This window comes from Myzus persicae, unplaced genomic scaffold (assembly GCF_001856785.1).
Source record: "Myzus persicae strain clone G006 unplaced genomic scaffold, MPER_G0061.0, whole genome shotgun sequence".
NCBI classification, from domain to species: Eukaryota; Metazoa; Arthropoda; class Insecta; order Hemiptera; family Aphididae; genus Myzus; species Myzus persicae.
Genome location: NW_019104377.1, coordinates 551,033 through 577,662, shown reverse-complemented (window position 1 = coordinate 577,662; position 26,630 = coordinate 551,033). Strand labels below are relative to the sequence as shown.

At 32.2% G+C, this 26,630-nt stretch overlaps 1 protein-coding gene across 1 annotated transcript; it reads left to right on the top strand.

The window, feature by feature from the left end:
* The first annotated feature begins 12,603 nt into the window (after positions 1 to 12,603).
* LOC111041701 lies at positions 12,604 to 25,600 on the top strand. The gene is made up of 3 exons (XM_022326072.1): positions 12,604 to 13,167; positions 16,334 to 16,830; positions 24,966 to 25,600. The coding sequence occupies exons 1-3, from the start codon at positions 12,637 to 12,639 to the stop codon at positions 25,288 to 25,290; spliced, it is 1,353 nt and encodes a 450-aa protein (XP_022181764.1). The 5' UTR covers positions 12,604 to 12,636; the 3' UTR covers positions 25,291 to 25,600.
* Positions 25,601 to 26,630: the final 1,030 nt, after the last annotated feature.

The window sequence follows — 26,630 nt, the reverse complement described above, 5'->3', positions numbered from 1 at the left end:
TAGACTATCATAGTAGTACCTAGTTACATCATATCAGTAAAATTTAAATTGCTTGTCAAAAAATATATATTTAATATAACGATTTATACGATACATTATGGTATACTAACAGTATTTCTAAATTCCAGTGTATAATTATTGTGGATAAAAAAAAATAAATTCAGGCGAGTTCCAACCGGTCGGTGATTTTTATAATCAAATCTCCAACTATTTCGAACTCACTTAAAAAGAGAAAAGTGATGGATTTTGGGCCGTAATGTACATGATGAATTCGCGGTGAAAAGTGTATAATTTATACACTGCACGGACTTTGTAGGAAATCGTCTGGGCGCCGCTGATTTCAGTTCTGTGACAACTCTACGTGAATATTTTTCTTTTCAGTACGTTTTTAATTTTATTACGTAGTTTATTTATTTTTATTATTCAATTTTGTATACAATAATATAATATATTTTAATTTACATAAGGTTAACGCAATAAATAGTTAATACAAATATTAATGTAAAGATTTTGTTTTTTTATTTGTGTAGCTAATTGCATTTAAATTAAATTTAAATCTAAAAAAAAAAATAACTACAAATAATTTATTATTTTTAAAACATTCATTCTGGATTTGAGTGAATGCGATGAATTATGTATTTATTTTACAAAGATGCATGATTTTTTTGTGTATGTACACACAATTTTTAGTATAAAAATACTTGGATACTTAATTTTTGAGGGTGGTCAAAATTAATATTTCCCACCACTTTTCAAAATAACCTATAAAATAGAGAACAACAACAGCAAACGGGAATTTTTAAGCAAAACCAGTTTTTGACAAAATCGATCTATTATTATATGTTGTCGCAATCTTAAAAAGAATATCTAACCGTAAGTATTTGAAATTTTCGACAAATCTATATTTTAGAATTTTCTATGCATGGTATAATTTTTAAAATATGATAACTGTTTTTGAAATAATGAGTATTCTTCGATTATAAAATCACCTTGTGTTTGTATAGTATATCTTGGGTATTTCGATTTTAATAGAGAAACTTCAATTTTTTTAAGTAATTTTATAACATTACTAGCTCGTTACCCGTTAAAAATGCGTTCTCTATATAATTGTGCAAATTATTGTGTTCAATTCATTTTTAAATATTGAGTGTAATGGTGTTCAAAACTCAAAAATGATAACATGATATGATAACAATTATTTATTAACAAAAAAATGTTCGATTTCTTTTGACAATCGTGAATCTCATGCAAACACAAATTTAGAATGATAATTTTGAAAATTTCTTCTTAGTGCACATCTACACATGGTAGCACGAAAGTAGCTCGTTAGGGCACGTTAAGACTTTACGTTTATTAGTCAGTGAGTCAGTCAGGACACGTTCGATTATATTATATTATAGCGATCTCGCCAAGCGTTGTTCGTATCAAATAGGCGCCCGTGAGACTCTCCTTGTGATGATCAATATTAATACAAAGTACTACCTTATATTGGCGTATCTCGGTTTTAGTGTATCTCAGTTAAGAGGTTTATATAGATCTTGGTATATTTTCAAACTCTGATCAAACTACTCTCTAAACTTTCCTGATAACTCTGAGAACAATCTCTGACATTTTCGTCAATATCGGTGAAGCGGTTTTTGAGCGTACAGGCAACGAACATTATATAGAAGAATCATTTTATAAATAAACTCTCATGACTACTAATTATTGTATTAAGATATTATAATTTGTTTATTCGAAGCCGACAATTGAATGCGTGATCTGGCCTCATCTGCCTCATCTATCCCTTTAAAATGGTGGATATCAAGAAACCATTACTTATATTGCACATCTAGACGATTAGAAGGGCCAGTATTCCAAATTCCAGATTCGTACGTTTCGCATGTTTCTAGTTTTCGTGATGTAGGCTATGTACTATGTAGCGATGAATGAGTGAGTGAGTGAGTGGTATTTGGCTTATACATATATTGATAAGAACCGCATAAATGTAGTTTATAGTTATTAATATACTAAACCAATATTGCAATAAGCAGGAAGTCGCGGGTGAGATAAAAGTCAAACAGTGGTAGGAAGTAATTAAAGTAGATAATATTATGCTGAAGACATGTGGCGTGAATATGATGGAAACAGTGTAACCTACCGGATAAATAGATTTATATATATATACGACAAACATTAAGATGAGTACCTAACCTAACTGATGACCCCAATTAAGTTGAAATGCTTATGTTTGTGTTTCAAGTGAATTATTTTCAAATTTAATACGCATTTACTGTAATTACCGGCAATGTTAAATTTATTATTTTTTTAAAATATCAATTGTGAGTTAGGTACCTACGCATTTATTCAGTTGCTCGGTGTAATATCCATCTTATATTTTACACATAAGTAGTGAGGCAAAGTGAGTTTAAGAGACAGTATGCATGCGTCTTTTGTGCTATGCTCTATTATTCAAAATTAATGTGCAGATAAGTATATTAACATATATTTCTATAGAAGGCTATTTCTTAACACTTAACAATTGTAATTCTGTTTAAATGCGTTCTATTATCATTTTTTGAATGAGAAAAAAACATAAAATAAATTTCCAAGCCCGCCGAAGTTTCTCTGCTATATAGTATAGGTTTAAAGGCGTGTTGAAGTGTACCCGTCATTATGTAGGTAGGTATAACTATAATATGTGTGTTAAATTTGAATTCGATATTTCGATGATGAAATATTGGTAGTTTTAGTACTAAATATCTACTCTGTTTGGAAACGACGTGTCAACCTTCTATTTAAAAGTTATTTTACAATTTATTTCTATTATTTTTAGTAATTCATTTTTGCATTAATAACATACGATAGATTGAACTAATTTTTGCCAAAATTATACCAAATATTTTGTATAACAATTAATAATTATAACAATAATATTATTATTGATAATAATGTCAAATGTCACAAAAAATGCTAAAATACATTTAAAATTGTATTAATAAATATATATAAAATTACTACGGGTCTTCGTTTTCGAATTCCAATGATGTGTATGTTTTTGTTGTGTGTGTGTGTACACGATTTATATTTTTAAAAAAATGCTTTGATTTTAAGCTTGGGGGTGGTTTATAGTAGCAGTGTGGATCTAATTGGTAATTTTGAGTTGGTAACATATTTTTAATTACAATTTGGACGAAATTAGATGTTAAGACAAAGGATAACGGTTTTAGTTATTTTTGTGGTCATTTAGAAATATTATTCGTGGATACCTACTTGAAACTTTCAATGTATATTATTATATTTTTTACACACAAATCACAGTGACATTTTCAAATGTTATGTTGTCGGCAAACATTAATTTAACCCACCATGTTAGTAATTATTGTAAAATAAATAACTTTAATACCAATATTAATCATATTTAGTTAATAAATTAAATATACTTGGGTATAGTTATATGCCTACAAACTGCAATGGTTTATCATTGAATTCAAATTTAACACATCCATTACAATGACCTACTCATTAACGACTTACACTCGACGCCTACTGTACAGAGCAGGGCGGCTTAAACCTGCTTTCGCCCTTTTTTGTTTGCAGACAAAAATTATGTACACTCGAAAAGGTTGATTTTCATAAGTGATGTTTACTTAGGTTAAAGTCCTTAAATATGTATGAAGCTATTCAAAAGCTAATCAAGTTTACTTAACAGTTTACCATATTATTATATATACTGTGCGTCCTTTTTAATATTTATGGTCACCGTGCGTCATGACTTTATAAAATATTATCACGCATAACTATACATTTTCGTTTATAATTTATATACCTATAGGTAAGATAGAAGCTGAATGTATCAAACTATTTTACAATAATCGTCCACAATATCGATATTTTTTTATCGACAATGTGCACAATCTTCTCCGTATGGCTCGAGTGTGAACCTCTCTCTCCGGCCCACTCTATAATCAACTTCACATTGACGAATAAAAATATCTAGTTTTTGATTCAGGTACGCGGTATTCACTATTCACAGATTGCTCCACCACTTTTCAATCAACTGCCATTCAATAGTACCTGTGTATACCACAGAGTTTAGATTCTAACCTAATTATTTTTCGACCGTCTTAAAATTTGCTTACAGCTGATTAATAATATAACTACGAACTAACAAAGTCGTAATAATATACATATAGTCTTGCGCATTTATATCAAAGGCATCGCATAAAAAAAAATAATAATGACTTAGCTGCGTGCCCCTCCTGGTAGATATGATTAGGTATACTGAACCAAGTAATTTGGCTGCAGTATCTACCATAATATGTACATTATACTACAATCCGTAGCAGATAACATATTGAACCGATTTCAAAAGTTTTATCATTCATCATTATAGTTTTAACTTTTAACCTTATGGTTGAGTACTCTTTTACAACTTATATTATAACAAAATAAAAATGAATTATTTTTGTACAGATGAGTATTCAAAAATGAAATATATTTTTTCTTTATAGTTTGTACCATAAAATATTGTCTTATTGATTTATATTTCAATATTTGTCTAATACCTAAAACAAAAATATTCAAAAGTACGTACTATTATATTCAACGATTTACGCCAAGTGTTGACTACTCGAATCGATTCGCTCACTAACTCACTTAAACACAGGTATAAAGGTTGAAATGTTCAATTACTATTCCTATAACAACTTTAAAGCAATAATAAATATGTATTGGACAACAACTGTGATTGCAATTGTAGTTTGTATAACAATGTAACCATCCTACCACGGACATTAACAATCAAAATGACAAAATCAAACTTTTAACGTTTCTACAGCAAATGTACTTATAAAGGACAAATTTCGCTGTCCATATATAATTTTTAGTAGTTCTAGTATTCACAACTTTAAATCCAAATTGTTCGATCGTGTTAAATTCGTTAAACACCTCAACTATTCCAAAACGTACCCATACCTATTTACGAAAAAAAAAAAAAAAAATACAGCATCATTGAAAAATCTGTATAGTTTCGTCGCTTCGATCAATCGCTCAAAATCTGAAATACATTCATATACCTTCCATATTATTGATCAATATAAGCAATCATTATACTCATCTAGACCACATTCGATCACAATATCCATTCATATTCAAGTCATATCGTATTATACCCATTTCACAATGCAGTATATACACAACCCTCCGTACGTGTGTACACCGTATACGATATGCATGATATATACGTGTATTATATATATGTACCATGTATGCATCAATCATTCGATGTCGATTTGCGAGTTTTTTAGCAAAAAATATTTTTTCCCTTTTATCCAACCTTCATTTGAATACACGTCAAATCTCGTATTTTGAATCATTCTATATCCATAATACATATATTAACTCACTAATCTCAGTAGTACCAGTGACAATTTAATTCGTGTTAATCCACACTGTTTATATAGTCCCATAAAATTATTCGATTCAATTAGCAATATGTATGTATGTATGTATGTATGTATATATATATAGTTAAGTACAAATGTTACAAAACAAAAAAAAAAAAATGACGCAGCAACGTTTTTGTTTATCAATAATTAAGTACTTACAGGTAAAGCTAGTACCTATGTCAAATATGCCACAAACAAGTTTCGTTTATTTTATTTTATTATGGAAAAATGAGCTGCTTTTCAATGGAAATTAAATTTTTATCCACCGTTCCAGAAAAATACTTGACATCCAGTAGCTAGAGAGTATGTGGTTTACAGAATCGTTGACTCGTCAATCTTATTTTCTAATGGCGCGAACGTGGAGATTTATTCTACTTTCTCGACGATAAATTGTCACGAATAACCCTTTCAGCGAGAGAAAAATAACAAGATAAGTGGTTACATTATTAATTCGGTGAATAATTTATATCGGTTAACTTTTTTTCTTGGTAACGTAATTATAAAATAACATGGAATATAATCATATAATCAATATATCGTCTTAGGAAGAATACAAGGAAAGTCCTCCCTTATATACGAACATTTGCAATTTGGCTTAGAGTTCCGACCAATCGGTCACCACAGTGACCCATCAATCACAATGTATGATAAACATAATCAAACGAACATGGATCTTCCAGAAAAGCTTTTTGAAAAAACTTCGAAAACATCGCTTAACATTATACCATCACCGTTCGGTAAATATATTCAAATCATGATGATCAATTGCGTTACGTTGAAATTATAATTTATAACACTTTTTGGACAACCCTCCGCCAATAAAACATTCTAGATACAGTCTTGTTTTAACCTCTGTAGTTATCACTAATTATGAGTGAATAGCCTATTAGTTTATTACTTGTATTAATTTTAGTAAGGCGATATTATGTATTAAATTTTATTTAGATAGAGGTACCTAACAAAAAACATGCAAATAATATATAGAATATGATTATATTATTATAATATAATCATATTATTATGGTATATTGTCTTAGTATGTTATGATAAAAAAAAAACAGATATGGTCGATATCGATGTGTAGTTATGTGCAATGAATATTTTTAGCATTTAGGTATCGAGATTAAAATGTTTTCAAATTATCCAAACACTCGTTCTGAATTTTGGCTTGATTCCAATTTTCAAAGCGTGCTTTTGGAAATATATTATAGTAAAAATAGTTTCGAAAACTAATTTTCTAATTTAACTGCTCCATACATTAAAATATTACATTATTATTGTATTAGGGTTCAAACTCTACCCTCTTTCCCAAAAAATATTCTATTACTAAAAAAAAAAACTATAACAAAAATGTTCATATCAAATATTTTACACGTACCACAAAATCTCTAAATAGTAAATTGTAGAGATAAATCTTTTTTCATTTATTCAATCGTAACTCTAAAAATAATAATTCTACAAACAATTTGAGAAGAAAGGTATTAACTATTGAAAAGTAAATTAACAGTTATTCGTTATCCATACATTGTTTTGAGTAATGTTAAACTTTTTTCGAGTATTCAAACTGAAACGATCAAAATAAATGAATTTGTGATTATTTTTGGTCGCATTCACAAAGTAATAATATGTACTTTACCCATGGACAGCGATTATTATGGATCGATTATTTTTATATTCATTCTTAATTTTACACTAATTGTACGATAATGGAAATCTATTATTATAATTTTTATTCTGTATAATATAGGATCATAAATCATTAGGTATCTGCATTATAGTGCAAGTGTGTGAAGTACATCAAACCTGTTAACTCATCAAACACAAAGTCACTCCCGATTCCCCTCTCCTAAACTAACGGACTTAATCCCCCTCCCCAAAATGGTTAGTTATTTTTCGTATTTTCCGAATTTCGTACTCAAATATTTAACTCATAACACAAGTCCTAATCCTAAATTTATTAATATTCTATAATATTCTGAATCAAAATACCCAAATTATGATTTACATATGATACATCCATAGATATTATACCTTAGTAATATACCCGGGTAGGTATGTTAAACGATAAATTTAGAATATGTGATTATTAATATAAGCACAGTCGATTATAAAAAATATGTTTATTCAAATTACTAGATATGCCTATATGTTGGTGAGTTATATACGACAAAATGAATAAAACACCCGCCAACAGTTTATAATTTTAAATATTGAATATGTATAAATAATAAGGCTCGACTGAATCAATAGACGGCAGAGTCGATAGAAAACTGACCGTGTCGATGTATGCCTTTGCAACCCGTAACCCGTTAAACGTATTTTATTCTAAAACCTATCATGCAATCAAATCTTACTATTATCACACATATTATTATGATTATGTACTAAATATTAAATGTTCGAGATCAAACCTAGTTTCCTTGTAGATAACACGGGGGTGTGGTTTCCTCCGAGAACATTAATTAGTGACAGCGAAACAGATGATAATTGGCCATCTCGAATCGATATGAAATAGCACAGTGAAAGACGAGAGTGGAACATGGCTAATCATGTGGCTTATACAAGTAGATATGTCAGAGAACCAACTATAGCAATCCTCGTTGTTGATGACACACACTGACGTCCCACGTTAACGGATGAAATATTATTATTATTTTACTAAGGTATGCGACTCGCGAGTTGCGATACAGCAATAATCTGCTCTAGTGATATTATTTCGAATCGTTAAGTGAATGACTTTGAACATAATACCGTATAATATTATTTCTCTACAATATATAGTCAATAATCGTCATAAAAACGAACGACCACACGTGTGTGACTGTTCGAGACTTCGAGTTGCGATAGTTATCACTCGTATTATACTATTATACTCTCACGATGACAGATGAGAATCGAAACCTTCAGATTCCCTACAAGCGATCGCCGTTGCCTTTTAGTGGCCCACCTACAATTCAACGAAAGTGTTTCGTTAATATTGTAATACTACATAGTAACTTAAATGTTCGCTCATTGACGTTGTTACGTATGATTCGTTGTTCCATCCTTGTTGCTTGCTCAGGAATAGTTTCCTTTTTTTTTTTTTTTAACAACAAATAAATAAACAACTAGACCGTTGCGAGTACCTAAAATATATCACTGACGTAGTAGCTGGAGGTCGGTAATATTTTGTACAGGTCGGATAAACGTAATATCAGAATTGTAAAAATATTGCATAACATTAAACGGTAATGCTCACTGTGTATATATATATATAGAATGCTCGTAGCATAATCTCTGATGATTCAGATGCACCAACATTTTGCAAGGTATATGTCGCTGTGTCACTGCTGCCACTCAACTACGCTCATTTTTCTATGAGTACTTAAAATATTTTCTTATTGACTATAATCGATTTTTTTTTTTTACATTGGAACCTTTTTCTCGTTAGGAATGTGAAATGATAAAGAAATTCGAAATCATACAAACTGCAAATCATAACGATCTAATGAGTATAGACTATTAAATATATCGCCCTGTAGAATACTAATAAATAATAAGTGTTAATAAATATCGATGGTTAAACACAATTTCCTATACACCATACGGCTGCCAATTCCGATAGCGCATAGTTATATCGGTTTCAGCTGTAAGTACTTACTGTATAAACACCAAACAGAAAATAACTTTTAAATCTGTAATCGACAATACTCTCTCGTATTACATAAAATATATCACTAAATAGTAAATGGAGATAATGGTTATTTAATCTAATCGGCTTATATATGATAAACAGCACAAACACAATTATTAAATGCGTCACTAATTTATACACATCACTGTAGTCTGTAACATATGTATAATCATTAAAATGTACATTGGTATTAGTCGAGTACAATATTATCGTTCCAAAGGTTTGTTGATAAAAAAAAAAAAATACCATAAGTTAACGTTATACTTAATACGAATTACGATATTAACTTTTTTAAATATTTAGAATTATTTCTATCTCAAAAATAATGCATACTCTTATACCTAGTTTAAAATCGTAAAGCGAATAAAGTAGGTATTAGGTTGTTCTCGCCTTTTTTCGTACACTAGATTTACCTACCCAGCCTACAAGTAAGATATCGCGAAATACAGAGACATAAATTTCTAATTTTTTTTTACATTAAAGACCCGTACAAGAAATTATTCACGGCTCTGTAGCGCAGAGATGACAAAAAAATTATAGTTTAATATATAATAGGCGTAGGTACCCACCGAATAGATGCAACCAACACACACACACACACAAATCAATAGGTAAATGAACCTATAATTTTAATATAATATATAATATCAATATATTGTTCTATGATAATATAATATAATATTATATTATTATCATAACTAATATTATATTATATTCCAACAGTACCTATAGCAACAATACAATTATTAAATGTAAACAAAAATGTGTTGTTGTTGTTGTTATTTTATTATTTTTACGTCGGCCTTAATCAATTGATATAATACGGTAACAATGCCGACAATTACACGTCATATCGCGCGGGAGAGAAATAAAATTTCTTAAATGATCATCATTTTTCCGACGCCATGCAAATCGAAACTAGTGTAAGTATAAAACGTATAATATAAAAGTTCATCGTTCACGTCAAACACGTCATAATGCAATATAATATTGTAAGTAGGTAGTTGTAGGTACCTTACAGTGTGTACGAGTCGACCATCGACTGGTCGCAAAAGGCAGTTTAGGTTTGGTATTATACAGGGTGTGTTTTTAAACATGCTCACACCAATTTTTCCCTTTAATAGTACATTTATTCAAATTTCGATTTTTAGAATTTTTTATTAGACCTAAAGACCATATTTTCAATTTTCTGATATTTTTTGTACTACTTAAGAAGTATCCTGTGGCGACTGGCGATACAGACTTCTATTTTTAAAATGACACCATTTTTACTGAAAATTATTTAGCTGATTTTTTTTTGTGTTGATGTATCAAAATCAAAATTCTAATGAGTAGTTTCTGAGTTAAATGTTTATACTAAGGATAATAATCCTTAAAAATGGATTTATAAAAATGTATTATATTTGGGTCATTTTTACAAATTATTTATATTGATAAATCAATAGTAATTTCTAATTTTTTCAAATCATTCCTCCTACCTCCTATCTACTTAACACATTACAATAGACATATTATTCTTAAAACTCAAAGCTACATTACTCAAAAGACAAAAACTATAATAGCTTGAATTTAGATTTAGAAGGATCAAAATTCTCAGAAAAATATCTGTTTAATAATAAAAAATGAAAAAGGGAGGTCACCATTTGAAATACTGAGGTTTGTTTTGTCATAGGATCATCCATAAGTGATACAAAATATTTCAATGATTCGAAAATTGGTCATCAAGTGTACTTAAAAATTCAAAAATCTGTATTTTAATAAATGCATAATATATGCATAAATTAATCATAAAAATAGGATAAGCATGCTTTAAAAATCGACCTGTATATGTCGTTTTGCAACTGCGCCTTGTTTTCGCATCCGTTTATTAAGCTCCCTCCGTCTTACCTGAGCGATTAAGTTCACTCGAGTGAACCTACGGAACTGAAGAATGAGTGAACTCGGGCCGTGCTGCAAGCTTGTCTTAATAATTCAGTTGTGTTGCATATTTTCTCAAACTATCGGACACGTCATATATCGACTTTGCATATATCGACAACTGAAAAATGAAGATGACAACGTACACACTATCATTTTTAACGACAGACCCCATCCAAACTTGTCGTCCCTGCTGCTTGAAAGTTCAGGTGCATCCCAAACGGCTCCCGCCCATTATTTGTATATATTCCCAAAGAGCTCCCGTCGGAAAGGGTAATACGTAGAACTAGGATTTTAATGACTTAAAAAATACACAAAAATGCACTAAAAAAATATATGCAAAAACGACCTAAAAACTCTAAAAAATGAACTTAAAAAATGACTAAAAAATGTGTTTAGGTGAGCGGAAAAAATGTATTTTAAAAATAAATATTATTATTAATTATTAATTATGAACGTAATAGACTTGTGAATGTAACCGCTTCCTGATATAATTATGCTGAAAAATCAATAAATGCATAAATTAAAATAATTCAATGAAAAATATATCATATTTGTTTTTCACCTGTACACATATTATTGCATTGCACAATTAGATGATTCTTAAGATTTTCAAACAGGAAGCTGCGATGGCGGCAGTCAGATAAAATGTTTTTATATGAAGAAAAATTTCGTGCGATTTCCACAGATATAACGGGGCCATATTTGAAATGAACCATATCATTTAAAGTTAGGTCTTCCGGAATACCATCTCTACTTGTTGTATTTTCACCGTTCAGAATAGCAGATCAATTTACAAAAAAGCAACTTACCGTTAGTAAAAAAAATATCGGCACCATACTCGCTCACAAAACTACGTAAACGGCTTCCTACTGTTGACTTAATTTTTGGCATTTTGTACAATTAAGATCGGTAGAATCACAAAGGTACGTGTCGAATTCACTACTAAAGCTACTATTGTATACCTAAATAGTTATGGGTTCATTCGATGTTTAATCTCATCGGATAAATCTATAATTAATTATATTTACTTTTTCATTATCAAAAAAGACTGGAGTAGGTATTGCCTATAGGTGCTAATTGGAATTACCTTTACAACAAATATTAAAAAAAGCTTAAAATAAACAAAACTTAGTTTAAATACACAAAATGAACGTAATATAATATATTATACAATATAATTACAACAAATTGACAAAATAATTATTACCGAAACACTGAGCGTATATAATTTCTATACCAAAATTAATGATGATATATTATTCGTACTTCCTTATTATATACCTCTTTTAAAACAGTGCTAAGTCTGCATGAAGACGTGGGAAGGAATTTGTGTTGTAAAAAAACACGGCCGTTTGGGAATTGACCTTTTTGAAAGACGGACGCCGTTTAGGAAAAAAGAGAGCCCAATGGGCTACGTCCGAAAATTCAAGCCCGACGACTCGACGACTAGATTACCCATTATTACGACACAATCCTTTGCGGGGGCTGCAGCGTTCCATTCTTCAGATCTGTTTATAATTGTTGGCGACCCCTACCCCGGGACCGTCCCAAGACGGCTTTCAGGGGGGGTGGGGGGGTTTACAGACTAAAATGTTGTACCCCGCGTGTTTATAGATGTTACTGGTGATGACCGCTGCAGCGGTGATGACGATATCGCTACCGATGGCGCTGCCGGTGACCGGGATCGGGCTGCCGGTTTCCCGGTTGACGTACATCGTGAGCGGGGCTCACCTGGAGTGGACAAGGCCCGGCGATCGGTTGCGGGCCACCGAGTCGGGCGAGTACGTGGCCCGCAACGTGGCGCCCGCCCGGATGGCGATGAGACACGACGGCGTCATCTACCTGGCCATGCCCAGGCTCAGGCGAGGAGTGCCGTTCACGCTCGGCGCCGTCGAGTACGACACTTGCGCTAGCACCATCGAGCCTCCCGTGTCGCCGTACCCGTGCGCGGCCGCCCACTGGAACGCCGCGAGGTCCGGCCCTGGTACCGGTAACTGGACCATGGTCAACGTGGTGGACGTGCACTTGGACGATGGCGGCGTGCTGTGGGCGCTGGACATCGGTAAGGTGAACCTGCTCGAAGACGGAGGGGCCGTCGTCGTCCGGCCGCCGATGGTGTTCGCATTCGACACGGACACCAATGAAGTGAGTATACCGCAATCAAATACCAGTACCTACACCCTTATGAGTGGGTCTGGCCGGGTGGGTGATCGCCAAAAAATTATTGATTCAATTTATTATAGTTGTGAACAATATTCCTATCATTTATATGCAAGTTTTGTTTATTGGCTGCATACTTAAGTAAAATATGAAATGTTATTGTGTGGATGGGTGGGCAGGTGGTTGGTTTTGTCCTGTCTGTTTGTAAAATAAAGTTGAGCGGCACTAATAATCTCTACTACCTGCTTACTAAGACTTAAAATGTAACCAAATATTATATCTAATTATATACGTAATTCATGTAGCTCGATAGGATCGTAGGCGCACATCAAATAATGTTACGGAGTCCGACAAAGTGATTAATAAAACGTATAAAATATAATATTGTGTTGATTTCAATGTTACACCCTTACGTGATTCAAAATGTAAAACGACTTATTTCATATTAGGATATTATAATTTAGAAAAATACTGCAATTATCGTCTATCAATAGTGCAATTTAAAAAAAAAGACATTTCTGTTTTTTTTTTTTATAATTGATCTCCTATGACCGAAAACGATTAAATGTGATTCTACTCGGCTCCGATTTCCTCTTATTAACTTTAAACACAATTGTTCTGTATAACCGTATACTCGAGTTAAACTTCAAGAAATAAAAATCGACTTCAATTTATATTGTTACATTCTCGTCACAGTAACGTCTTTTACTTCATGGTTTTATTAAATACATTTTAAAAGGTAATTTCAAATGTTTTAATGATATACATAGGCTTAACCAATTTATAGATCATTTACCTGCTTTGTTAATTCAATTTTATTAAATTACATTTTAAAATATATAAAAAATCAACATTCTTATGTTTATTTTCTAATACACAAAACACATACGACAAATACGGCATCGAGTCTAGATAAAACTTAATACACATGTGCGTGTATTGTGTTGTACACGACGCGCGGTAGTACCTACCATAATATTATTATCAAAAATCAATTTCGGTTTAAGCAAAGATGACGTTATAATGATGGTTTTATTGATGGTGTGCTTTTATTTGAATGTATTGTGTTTATTAAATGTATTATTAGTATTAAATCTAACAAAAAAAACTATTAAATGCCTCCGCCAAAATGGGCACAAAAAAAACTTAAGTTAAAATTTTTATAAAATACATTTAAGAAAATAAAAACGCTCTCAGAGAATTTCTTCGTTATTCTTTTACAAATAAATAACTAAATGTATAAACGTGAACGTGTGCAAGTGAAAAAAGTAAAACTATAGGAAAATTCTTTGTTCTTGGAATTTTCAATAACACGTTTAACTATGTTACGTCTAAACATATAAGAATTTATGTAAACACGTATTAATAGTCGAAAAAATATTTCTGAAAAATCACTATACAGGCAAAGAAAAATTAAATTAAATTTATTGAAATAGTTTCAGACAAAATAAGATATCATAAAGCTATAATATTATATTATACAATAAAACATAATATAAACTCAATAATAATTTATACCTATTGGCTATAACCATTGATTATAAATATTAATTTTTTATTATAATTAATGCTACTACCTACCAATATTATATTTCGCAGTTATAGGTACCAGTATACTTCATCATATAATGTATTAATTGACAAATGAGTAATATTTATAAAAATAAATTAAACGTTAAAACTGCATAGGAATATGATCACATTAACCTAGCGCTTGTTCAGTCGTTTTCATAATTAATTTTTGAAAAATGAAAACGTTCTATCCGCTCTTTTCAAACGGATTTGACGTTTAAGTGATTTTCCGTTTTAATTATACCGATAACCAAACAAAAACATTTCACTCTCGTAAAACGGCTGCAGCACCGACTATTATCAAATATAACAATTAAAGTTTAAACTAATTAACCGTCGTGGTTTATTATCGATGCAAGTGTCACAAACATATTTCCAGCAAAATTCAGTTAAAATTAATGTTTTTATAATAACACTTGTAACACAAATAATATAATATTATAGGTATAAGTTAGAAGTGATAAACAGGCGCTGTCGAATGAGCAAAAATGATAACATATTAACAAATTAATGCTGATTAGAAAACCATTTTGAACAGCAGTAATCCGGGCTTTCTCGAAGTAATGCCTATATTTTAAAAATTCGTTCATTTTTCTAACGTTTTGAAAAAAAAAAAATAGTAAGAAACCGAGTGGCCCGAGTTGTTCAGAAATTCAATAAATATTAATAATATAAATCAGAATGCGGTCAATATTAAAAATTCGTTTATGTTTCCTGCTTGAAAAAAATAATAAGAAACCGAGCCGGCCCCAAATTGTTGTGAAATGCAATAAATATTGATATTATAATAAATCGTTTTATTACACAAATTTTGAATTAAACTATTATTATAAGCATTATTTAAGTAAAATAAACGTGATTTCAAAACAATTTGTCAAAATGTTTACAACGTCTAAATTACGTACCTATCAATATAGTTATGTAATTTAATATAAATTTGTTCTCCGCGGCCTCGTCAACTGTTGTAAAATAATAAAATATAAATATTCTAATATACCTATACACATTTGTTTATTACAAATATTACGGATGCAAGTGATGAAACAATCATATTGACAGGATGATGCATCTGGGCAATGAGCACCATCATTTAGTTTATTAGGTAGCTAGATATTTTGTTTTGTTTTTAGTTTATATTCCCACTTACCTTGATGTTATTGCAGTAACTTATTATTAATCGAACTATATGCGTTTTATTAAAAATTGTTTTCTTTATAGTAATATAATATATTCACAATACTTTACTGAAGTCTGTAATATGTAATTGGCTATGTATTTATGCCCGTCATATGTATTAACATCAAATATCAAAAAATATACATTTCCTCGCAAGACTTTGAACGTGAATTAACCGAAACCAGAATAATTTTTTATTTTACAAATTTAATCCGAATTATTTTTTCAATAGTATTAGACGAATAAAATGGTATTTGAATAAATTTCAAACGTGAATTTTACTATAGAATATACCAGCCTGATTTTTTTTTATTCGAATGAATGAATGACTTACTGTACCTACTCGAAAATAATTGGAAAAAAACTTAAATTTGAACGATAATGCGTCCTACTCTGGTTGCAGATAATGCGAGCGATCGACTTGTCGCGCGCGACCACGGAGGCCAGCTGCCTGCAATCGATCGTGGTCGACCACAGCACGACCGCGGGCCAGTTCGTGTACGTGTCGGACGCCGGCCTGGGCAACGTGATCGTGTACAGCGTGGCCTGCGACAGTTCGTTCAAGGTGCACGTGCCGGTTGGATCGTGTGGCCGGCGGGACGTCATGTACATGGCACCGGTCCAGGCCGACGTGTTGGACATGGCCGCTGGCCGCGGCACGGCCCGCTACCGACGGCTCTACGTCACGTACCTATCGTCGTGCGACATGATATACATACCCGTGCAGGTCGTCGACGAGACAACAGTCGGTCTGCCGACCGTCAACGTGGGTCGGAAGCCGTGCAAGATGATCGTGCTGGGCACCGACCGTGGGTCCGTCATCTACTTCCGGTCCGGCAGCGACACCGCCGAAATTCTCAGCTGGGACGTCAACAAGCTGTTCCGGCACGAAAACTTTAGGTAAATAGTTAGAAGGAAAAACAATAACTCTCAAGTTCGTTAGACACACATATATATATATACGGTATAGTAAGAAAAAAGAAAAATTTTAAATACAATACTAATTGATTATGACAATTAAAAAATTCACACATTCGTAATTAGTGTGTCAAGTGATCACTTATTATGCACACATTTAAAAAATTTTAATGTATCAAAAATGATCAAAAAAATATTACAAAATTGAATTCGTCAAAAACGGTCGGTATATTCAATCCCCCAAGAAAAATGTATACTTAATTATACTTAAATTATTGTTAATTGTTAATTGTTATTAGTATTAATATATAAATATGATACAGTATAAATGTATTTCTTTTGAAAAATCTCGTGGTATTTATTTCATCAAATTATAATAAATACAATAAAATTTGTGGTACAATAGAGAATATAATACATTTTTATTGGCTACTGGAAAGTACCTAACGTTTTTAAATGTTTGCATAGTAAGTGATCACATTATACGCACTAATTACAAATATATGCATTTTTTTATTTTCATATTCAATTAGTATTATATTTAAAATTTTTAAAAATTTTTCCTTTTTTCCGGAATTCCTATATTCACCTTGCCGCACGACTTTTTCATTCGCCTTTCATTTTATATTTTTAATCTAGTCGTTGTACGAATTTTATTCTGATTTTCGGAATTCTGTTCAATATAATAGTTTCGAACAATCAGATTTTCATGCCACCTTTAAAGCAATATAGGTACCTATAAGGAAAAATACACATACGTCTTATTTTCATCTGCCACAGCCCTTTTTACTGCATGTGAATTTTAATGAACAAACGATTTTGTTGCTCCCGGACAATCATTACAAATCGCAAATCAACATTTTTATAAAACTACAATAATTGTAAAGGGATTAGGAAATAAGAACGCTTTTCAAGCGCTTGTCATTATGATGAGTTTGGTATTATGAGTATATTAATAGATAGTCATCGTAATATCACACTTAATTACAATTGTCCAAAGTCGTCAATCTCCATTCGGGGCGATACTCGTGTTATCCGTAGGTTATATCGTATATAATATAATAATGACATAATAATATGTGGTGCTCGAATCAAAATATATCGGCCACTTCGATTTTGCGAGAAGCGTTATCGTCTCTTACCAGCGGCTCCCGCCCGCACGCGAACCTACGTATTGAGTTCACTCGGTTCAGTGTTCAAAAAACGCATTATACATCTCCGGTTATTTTTGTCCTGGAGAGAAGAGAGAGAGAGAGAGAGAGAGAGAAAGGAAAAGCCCTTTTTTTATTTAGAGTGCCCCGTATTAAATGAAAGCCGACGTTTGGTATATTGGATATCGGACGTATTTTTTTCCCCTTAAAAACCGATGTCGGGCCCAATGTTATACGGTTTTTCAGCGCGGAAAAAAAAGCAGACAGGTCATTTAAGCACTTTACTTATATATCCACATTCTAACGACGACGCGTCCTTCCCCCCCGTAAGTTCTATTTTCCCGTCGCTATCTTCATCGCGAACCATTTTATCCTATAATGAGGCATTGCATACACCTATATTGGCTACGTGTAATAAATCGTTGATCACCAGAGTCAGTTAGCTACGGTCGACGGTGTAAGCGATACTGAGTATAACCACCTGAGCACGAGCGTAATCTATCTATACCATAATATCTGCACCTATATGTACATTGCATTATTTTGATGGTAGTCGTCGAATGTCTGCAGTCCTCCGCAGGATTTCCAAATTAATTATCGTGTGAGATCGAGAGTCTGGTCGTATTATTGTCGTATCGTACATATTAATCGGCCGCTCGCACGAGAAAAAATGTCCATGTTTGGGCTTACGGCCGTATTAAAGTTATTAAAATATAATATTGTGCAACGAATATACGATGTATGACGCGTGTTTGATAATAAAAAGTATACATTTCGAATAACTGCAATCGTTGTCCGTTACAACTATATACACATATGGCGGACATCCGATGTCTGCGGATTTAGATAAGTCCTAAAGAATCACTCATAAAAATACGCACGTACACTTTTCAGCAGATGGGAAAAATTACGACAACGGTCGTAATAAAAAACATGTCTATTATAGTATTATTATTATTAGTTGTTTGGAAAATGAACCGTAGACTATAGCTCGTTGAATATAATATACATCGCAATCGTGACGCGGATACTCGGTGGGCAATAGGGGGGGGGGAGGGGGGGTTGTCGAAACGACGTGGTTCGTGATTGAACTCGTGTTCTATAATGCGTGTTCGGTTTTAAAAACTTTCCACCGACAAAGTCGTATTATAATATGATTACACTATATTGCTCTTCCCGAAAACCATGTCATCTTTTTCATTCCGGCGTCGGTCTTAAAAATAATAACCCCCGGAATAACTTGTTACGAAAATATTAACATTATTAGTAACAAGATAGCGTCTGAAATATTTATTTTATTTATTTTCTGTTATTTCAATGTTAAAAATATTATCACTGTTATCATTATTTTACGACGTTCGTATAAAAATATAATATACTCTGAGGGCGAACCATAAAAACTTTTGAACGTAAAATATGCGGCGCTTGTGCGTGCGTGTGTCTCGTGTGTGTGAGCGTGTGTGGGCACGGATCGTTATCGCGATATATATATTATTATTATTATTATTATTATTATTATTATTATATATACATATTGTGAGCGTATACTCGTGTGTATAGCTGGTCCGTATACAACTGTTTCACGACTGAAATATCAAACACCGTTTGATAATACAACAACGACGACGACTAATTCATGAACCGCCGCCTCGTTTGTATAATATAATGTGAGCCCGACATATTGTGGCTCACATCCCGTGTAAACCCAGCTTTATCCACTGCAGTGCGCGGCCATAATATAATATAATGTGCCGTTTTATATCGTTAAAGTACGCACACCATATTATAGTGCGTGGCATGATGGCATGGCGTGTGCAACGGCGACGTGTTCTACGGTGTACAATTTTGGGCTCAAAGGTTTAACATTTTACCGTTTTAGCCCTGCGATACCTCCCCGCCGCAACATCAATATACACGTGTTATGTATCGTTAGTCGTTACAGTGTTATTGTGATGATATTGCAGTTAATCGCGTAAAGTGGATGATTTTTTTTCGCTTTCGCGGGATACAATGGGACACAACCAATAATATCGTTTCTGTTAATATAATAATATTAACACGTCACATCATTTGATAGTATGGCTATAGAAATGCACGTATACGCTAAAATAGTAGGTGCACTACTAATGTACGTCTGTGCAGTGTCAGTGTGTTTATTACTTGACACATAAAGAAAACTATTGTTTTGTACATCGTTATTATAGAATATACGTACTTGAAAATCTTACATGACCTGTGTATATGCTATAATAAAACGCTTTATATCCCTAATGTATTGTGCATAATAGCATATACGGTATACCTAATATCTGCAGTGATGTTTTATTGGGGGCTCGAGGGATCAATTGCCATGAGCGCCAAATTCTGAGTCCCATAAAGGACCCCTGGTGCTTGACGTTCGAAGGCCTAATACAGGAATACCGATTATGAATTTTTATTTTTACCCTTTTTACCGTAATACGTTACATCAATCATTTTACAATTTAACATATTGTATTAATGTAATAACCTAATATTTAATATTATATTTTCTCTATTTTTATGTATGTATAATTTCCAATTTAATTTTAATTGTTAAACAAAGTATTAATAAACATGAATTAAACAATAATAAAATATATAAAGTTAAACTAGTTAAGTTCCAAAAATAACAACGAAAAAAGTCAAATCCGATTTTAATCCCGGGTTTTTGTACGTTGTATCCGAATTTCCATTTGCGTTATTTTAACCTACCTGAGTTGTGGCACGATTATTATTTACCATCTTAAAATGTGGCCGTCATCCACATAATATAATCGTTGCCCGTTTAATAACAACAACAGTTGTCAATCATAATAATATTGGTTTATAACATAAAATGTCCATATTACAATATTAATGTTTTATTGTTCTTGTCCGTCATTTTAATAAGACATGTTCACAATAATATGTCTATAACATAGTATATAATTGTTGGCTGTAAATAATAATAGCACTGACAGTAACAAATTAACAAATTTAAATTTATAAATAAATATATCAAACAAGTTTTTACTATAGTCATAAAATTAGTTTTTTTTTTAAATAATATAACAACAATTTGAAATAAAAATTACAAAACATTTTTAACCCACCTGTAGTCATAATGCTATCGACAATCTGTGTAAAAATAGGAATACAAATTTAGTTCCGTAGTATAAGATATATTTTTTTATTTTTTATGTTTGTAATTACTAATTATAGTATGTACCAAAAAAGGGGGAGAGGTTGCAATTCATATGTACGCATCTAGTTGGGTATAACCATTGATTATAAATATTAGTATTATTAGTTATTTAGGCTATAGGTACGCATTATAATATAATATTTTTAATTATATACACACAATTGCTAACAAGTAATAACTATACACAGGTATACAACATAAAGCCGGTATTTCACAAATGTACGCGTAAACTTTTATTGTGCGACATTTAATCTGTTGACCTACAGCACATGAGTAACACGATCGTACATGCCAAAAAAGTAGGAAGCACTCATTGGTAATTTCCACACGACTTTTCACAAAACAATTTTTATGATTTATATGTTATGTTGAATCGGTTGAAATAATTTTATTTCTTATAACCGATAGATTTCATGTCGGTACATATTACAATAATTGCAGTAATATCACAGTAATTATTTGTTATTTACACCAATAATTTCAAACGATTTGATAAGCATGGTCACTATTGAAGAAATATTATAATAAATGTTTGTACTTTGTAATTCTATTTGTACTTTTATTTTTTATTTAACTCTGTAGCAACTAGAATTGAAATCGTAAAAAAAAATCAATAAATGAAGTCTTAATAAATGTATATAAGTATACTCGTATTATAATAATACTTCAAATAAGACGCTGCGTCGCTACTAAAGGAATTTGTATTTTGTAAGCAGAATATATTATTAAAAATAATTATTGTAATAACTTTAAGCTTTGAATTATGTTTTCTATAAACTGTTGAAGTAGACGGCTGTCAGATACAGTTAAAATTTGCAACAAAACGTAAGAATATTAATTTAATACGAAAGATAAAAGTCCAATAATGTATTATCTTATCTAATATCTAAATTATACAATGAAAAATAATGTCTAAAAAATGGTTTATGGTATATAACTATCAATTTGTTTTGAACACATAATATTTTGAATACTGGTTAACATATACATTAGGTCCCTATTACTTAATCATTTTATTATTTTCTTGATTTCGTTAAATGATACATTGGTAATTATAATATAATAATTAAGTTTTAAAATAAAACAAAAAAGGCACCTACTAGGTAAATAAATAATTGTAATAAATTCTCATCAATATATAAGGATATACTACATTATAATAACAATAATAATCATAATTAATTGAATAATAATGAACATTTAGTTATTATAGAGTTATCAAGGAAAATAACGGTAAAAAACGTATAATTAATGGAAAACCAAGAAATATTGTATTGTAACATGAAAACATTGGTAAGTACCTAAGTATAGGTACCTTTATAAGTGATAAGATAGAGCATCATCATAGAACCATACATTTTATGTTATCCAGGCGACCTGTCGATTAGGTACATATTATGTAAATTTCACTGTAGTATAGAGAGTCGTAATAGTTTTTAACTCGATCATGTATTTTTACACCTTCATGAATAATAATAACCCCAATAATATCTAGTTGTCAATTATTTAGCCGCAATAACATTAAAACATTATGTATCAGAATCAGATTCCTTTCTAAATATATGTGTGTGTTTTTTTTAATGTTCATAATTTGTATCAATACAATTTGTTAGGCAGACGGCCGTTATAGATCGATATCGACTATCGGGTGCCAGTGTGCTACTGTAATAAAAAGTGGGAAAATAATACCTCTGCAACGACAAAATATATTGAGTAGTTAATAATATGTATCAAGTGTCAAATAGTGTCAAATAGTGTCAAATACTTCGATATTATTTTATGTCCATTGTTCTTTATAGGGCATGGGAGGCAAATTAATTCAGTTTAAATATACGATTGATATAATGGAAATTTTAACCTACAAAGTACAAAATGGCCTATTTTTTCTATTTATTTAATTATTATTAATTAATATAAAACAATGTGAATGCTCTAAAATGTATTATTACTGCACAAATTATACACACCTACCTACCTATATTTTCTATGTATATCCCTTACCTGTTATACTTTTTCTTTGATTCTTTAGTATTTTAAATTAAAAATTATTATTATTTTATAATAATGAATTAAATCTTAATTTATATATACATATTATGTACGATCATTTAATGTATAAATATATTTATTTCGATTTAGTCTCAGCAAGAGTATATTATATGTACGAGCTGCTGTAAGTATAAAACTATACAATATGATAATGGTAATCTGTAGGTATTATTTGCTAAGAAAACATCGATGAAACGGTTTCCTCGTAATCAAACAGGAGCCTAGAAAACTTTTTGATTATAAGCCACGTGGTTAAAATGTGAAAATCTCTTTTAAAAACGATTCAATCGTTTACCGTGGTTTTACGTGATGAAGTTACTATGCATTCTGCATATCTATCAACACACTCGTCGCTCATTTAATAATGAATAAAGTTGTTGACGTTTGACTTGCCCTTTACTCTTTATAATTTCCTCCGTATATTTCTCTCACTCCTCCTCTCTCTGTTTCCCTCTCTCTCTCTCTCTCCTCACTCCTCACTCACTCACAGACATATCAACGCAAAGCTGTTTGTGCTTACTTATTTATTCAGTGCCCGTATAGATGTAGATGATGAAATCTCTGCGGTCTATCGCATTCGATTGATGTGGGAATCATTTACGCTCCTAAATAACACAATTAATGAGGGAGTATACTTTCCGCCAAATGTATACCCCTACCTTTCTCTTTTGTGCCAAATTATGAACTAGTGGACTCCATCTTCTGAAAAACTTATAGGATATCATTTCAATAATATTGAACGATTATGGTTATATATATTATTTTAATTTAATATTTTATTTGATTATTATTTAATTACAATTTAGACAAACAAAAAGATAAAAAATATAATATTGTTCATATTCGTAAAAAAAAAGTAGTTATTGCATTGTAAATTCTAATATACGTTTCACATGATATTAATAATGTGTATAGCTAGTAGCAGTATAATGACAAAATATAATGCAATAGTATATGGCCAATGTTTATAGTTCGACTATTCAACTATAGTAATATTACAAATGTATATTTTAATACAAGATAGACTAGATTTAATCACCGATCTTGCTTTTTGGTGAGGTCACAGAGCAGGGTCTATGCGATGATAGCAAAACGTGATAGTTACAATCATGACAATTAGTATCATGAAAGCTTATTGAGCTGTCACTATATTATATGAACAATTGTATAGTGTAGATATATATAGAGTATCTATCTAGATATAATCTAAGTAATGCGAAAGTAGTTTAGTCCCTGGTTCACGGTTCAAAAAAAAAAAAGACAGTATTTGTCAACTGTCACAGCTCACAATATAATGATAAATCCATCACACTATCAACCACTGTGGATGCTGGCGGGGGACCCAAGCCTCTCCTAAAATCATTTTTCAAGTTGCTGTTTATCCTGAATGTCCTACGTTGCATTGATTTCCAAGCACAAATCGTGTTCCATACATTAAAGAACATAAAACTGAAACTAATTTTCGCATTTATTGAAACTTGTTTATTTTTAAAGCTTTTCGGAAGTTTTGTTTTTTTTTAATTTCGATTGCATTTTTGTGCTTTGCATTAAGACGCATACAATTAAATTAAATGTAACGTAACTATCCCTCTAAAATGTTTGATAAAAGCAAAAAATATTTATTTTTATTCACTATACCTATACGTATATATCACGTCACTAGCTGTTAGTTGCCATACCTATACAGCTCGTGATTCGCGTTCTGCCCGCAGGTCCGTGCAGCGCTGTCGAAAGTCCAGGATACCTTTAATGGTGACCTTGGGTTTTCTCGGTTACCAGTGGTCAATGGAGAGCAATTACGTCGACTTCCTGGTCGGCGACGTCGGGTGTCTGGGCGTCAGCACTAGAATCGAACGGCTGCAGATTCGCGACGAATACCCCGACGACCCGTGTTCGAACACGGTGCCGACGCGATGCGGCCGAGGCCCGACGGCGGTGGCGACGGAAACGGTCAGGATAAACATGAGAGGGAAGAGTGAGACGATTGGCGTCGACGACACACCCGCCGCGACAATAGCCGTCGTGCAGGCACCGTAGACACTCGGATGCAGACGCCGCTGCGCCTTCGGGACCGCCGATCATGGCCGCGTCGGAGACAATACGATATTTCTCCGACATTTTTTTGACCGGAAAAGCATACAAATAAAATAGCATATTATGATATTATTGTTGTACAGAGTGCAAGCGTTTCCGGATATGATTCTTCGTATTCCGAGAATTTCTTAGCGTACCCAATAAATATCGTATAATATCCAACGGTATTCGTTGACTATGTTATCGCCGCTGTAGTCTTGTACCGCATTTATTGTGCTACACGCCACTCGTTAATTATTGTTTGTTTTTTTTTGTTTTTCATCATTTCTATTTAATTGTTTATCATTTATATAATATATTATGCATAATAATAATATAATGCAGTCATAAATTGAGATATTTGTATAGTTATTATTATTTATATAGTATAAGGAGATGACACCTATAGTAAATTTTGAGTATACTCCTATACTTTTGGTTTTTTTGAAAGTGAAGAACTTCTTTGGGGACGGCAGCATAACTCAGTGTACGTCAGAGATTCATGGGCTCAGCCGTTGCAACCGAAAAGCGTCACGGGCGTGTCTTACTGGACACTATGGGTCCAATCAGACGATCGGATTTGCCAGTCGGTCACCGTGTTCTTCCTAGAGCAATAAATATGCCAGAGTCTCCGAACTGACAGACCGGTGAAAACGTCACTGTCTGATTACCACAGACTTGTTTGGGTCAATTCTTCCAAACGGTCAACGTCATTCTAACGAATACATTCTTATTTCTATGCTTATTATTCCGGCGAGGAAAATGCTTAACAACAGTGGACTGTATAATTTTTGTATTTGGTTTTATTTCAGTGTAAAACAACGTCATAATTTTTAAGTAGATTTGTGTATGAAGCCTACCTGTGCAAGTCTGCCTGGGTAGGTCTTGCTGCAGAATGCTCCGTTGAACACACTGACCGATTTAGTGCTCCGCACTCGTATTTATAACCTGGTCTCGCAGCCGCGTCATCGCAGGAGCCGCCCCTGAAGTGTCGTTGGTTGGTCGTTGGGCGTGGTTGAACGGCGGAGATAACGCTGGTTAGCTGCTGCCCTCGAAGCCACGCCCACAACGTTCTGTTGTCGTATGCTTATTTGTTTTTACCGAATACGCGGGTCATCAATAAGATTGAGCAATAAAATTATGTGACTGTACATTATTGCAATCGGTGTCCCTTGTGACCGGACCGATCTGACCAGCGCTTTACATAATACATAGATCCGGCCGATACAGTAGTACACTCGTATACGCCTAACGACGTCAAACGTGCTTGGTGTAGCGTTTTATTCGTAACGATCGACCCACGA

Excerpts from the sequence above, each read along its gene's own strand:
- LOC111041701 (XM_022326072.1), top strand. The coding sequence starts at position 12,637 with ATGTTACTGGTGATGACCGCTGCAGCGGTGATGACGATATCGCTACCG. Across the intron at positions 13,168-16,333 it reads TCGACACGGACACCAATGAA|ATAATGCGAGCGATCGACTT; the intron begins GTGAGTATACCG and ends CTCTGGTTGCAG. Across the intron at positions 16,831-24,965 it reads TTCCGGCACGAAAACTTTAG|GTCCGTGCAGCGCTGTCGAA; the intron begins GTAAATAGTTAG and ends TTCTGCCCGCAG.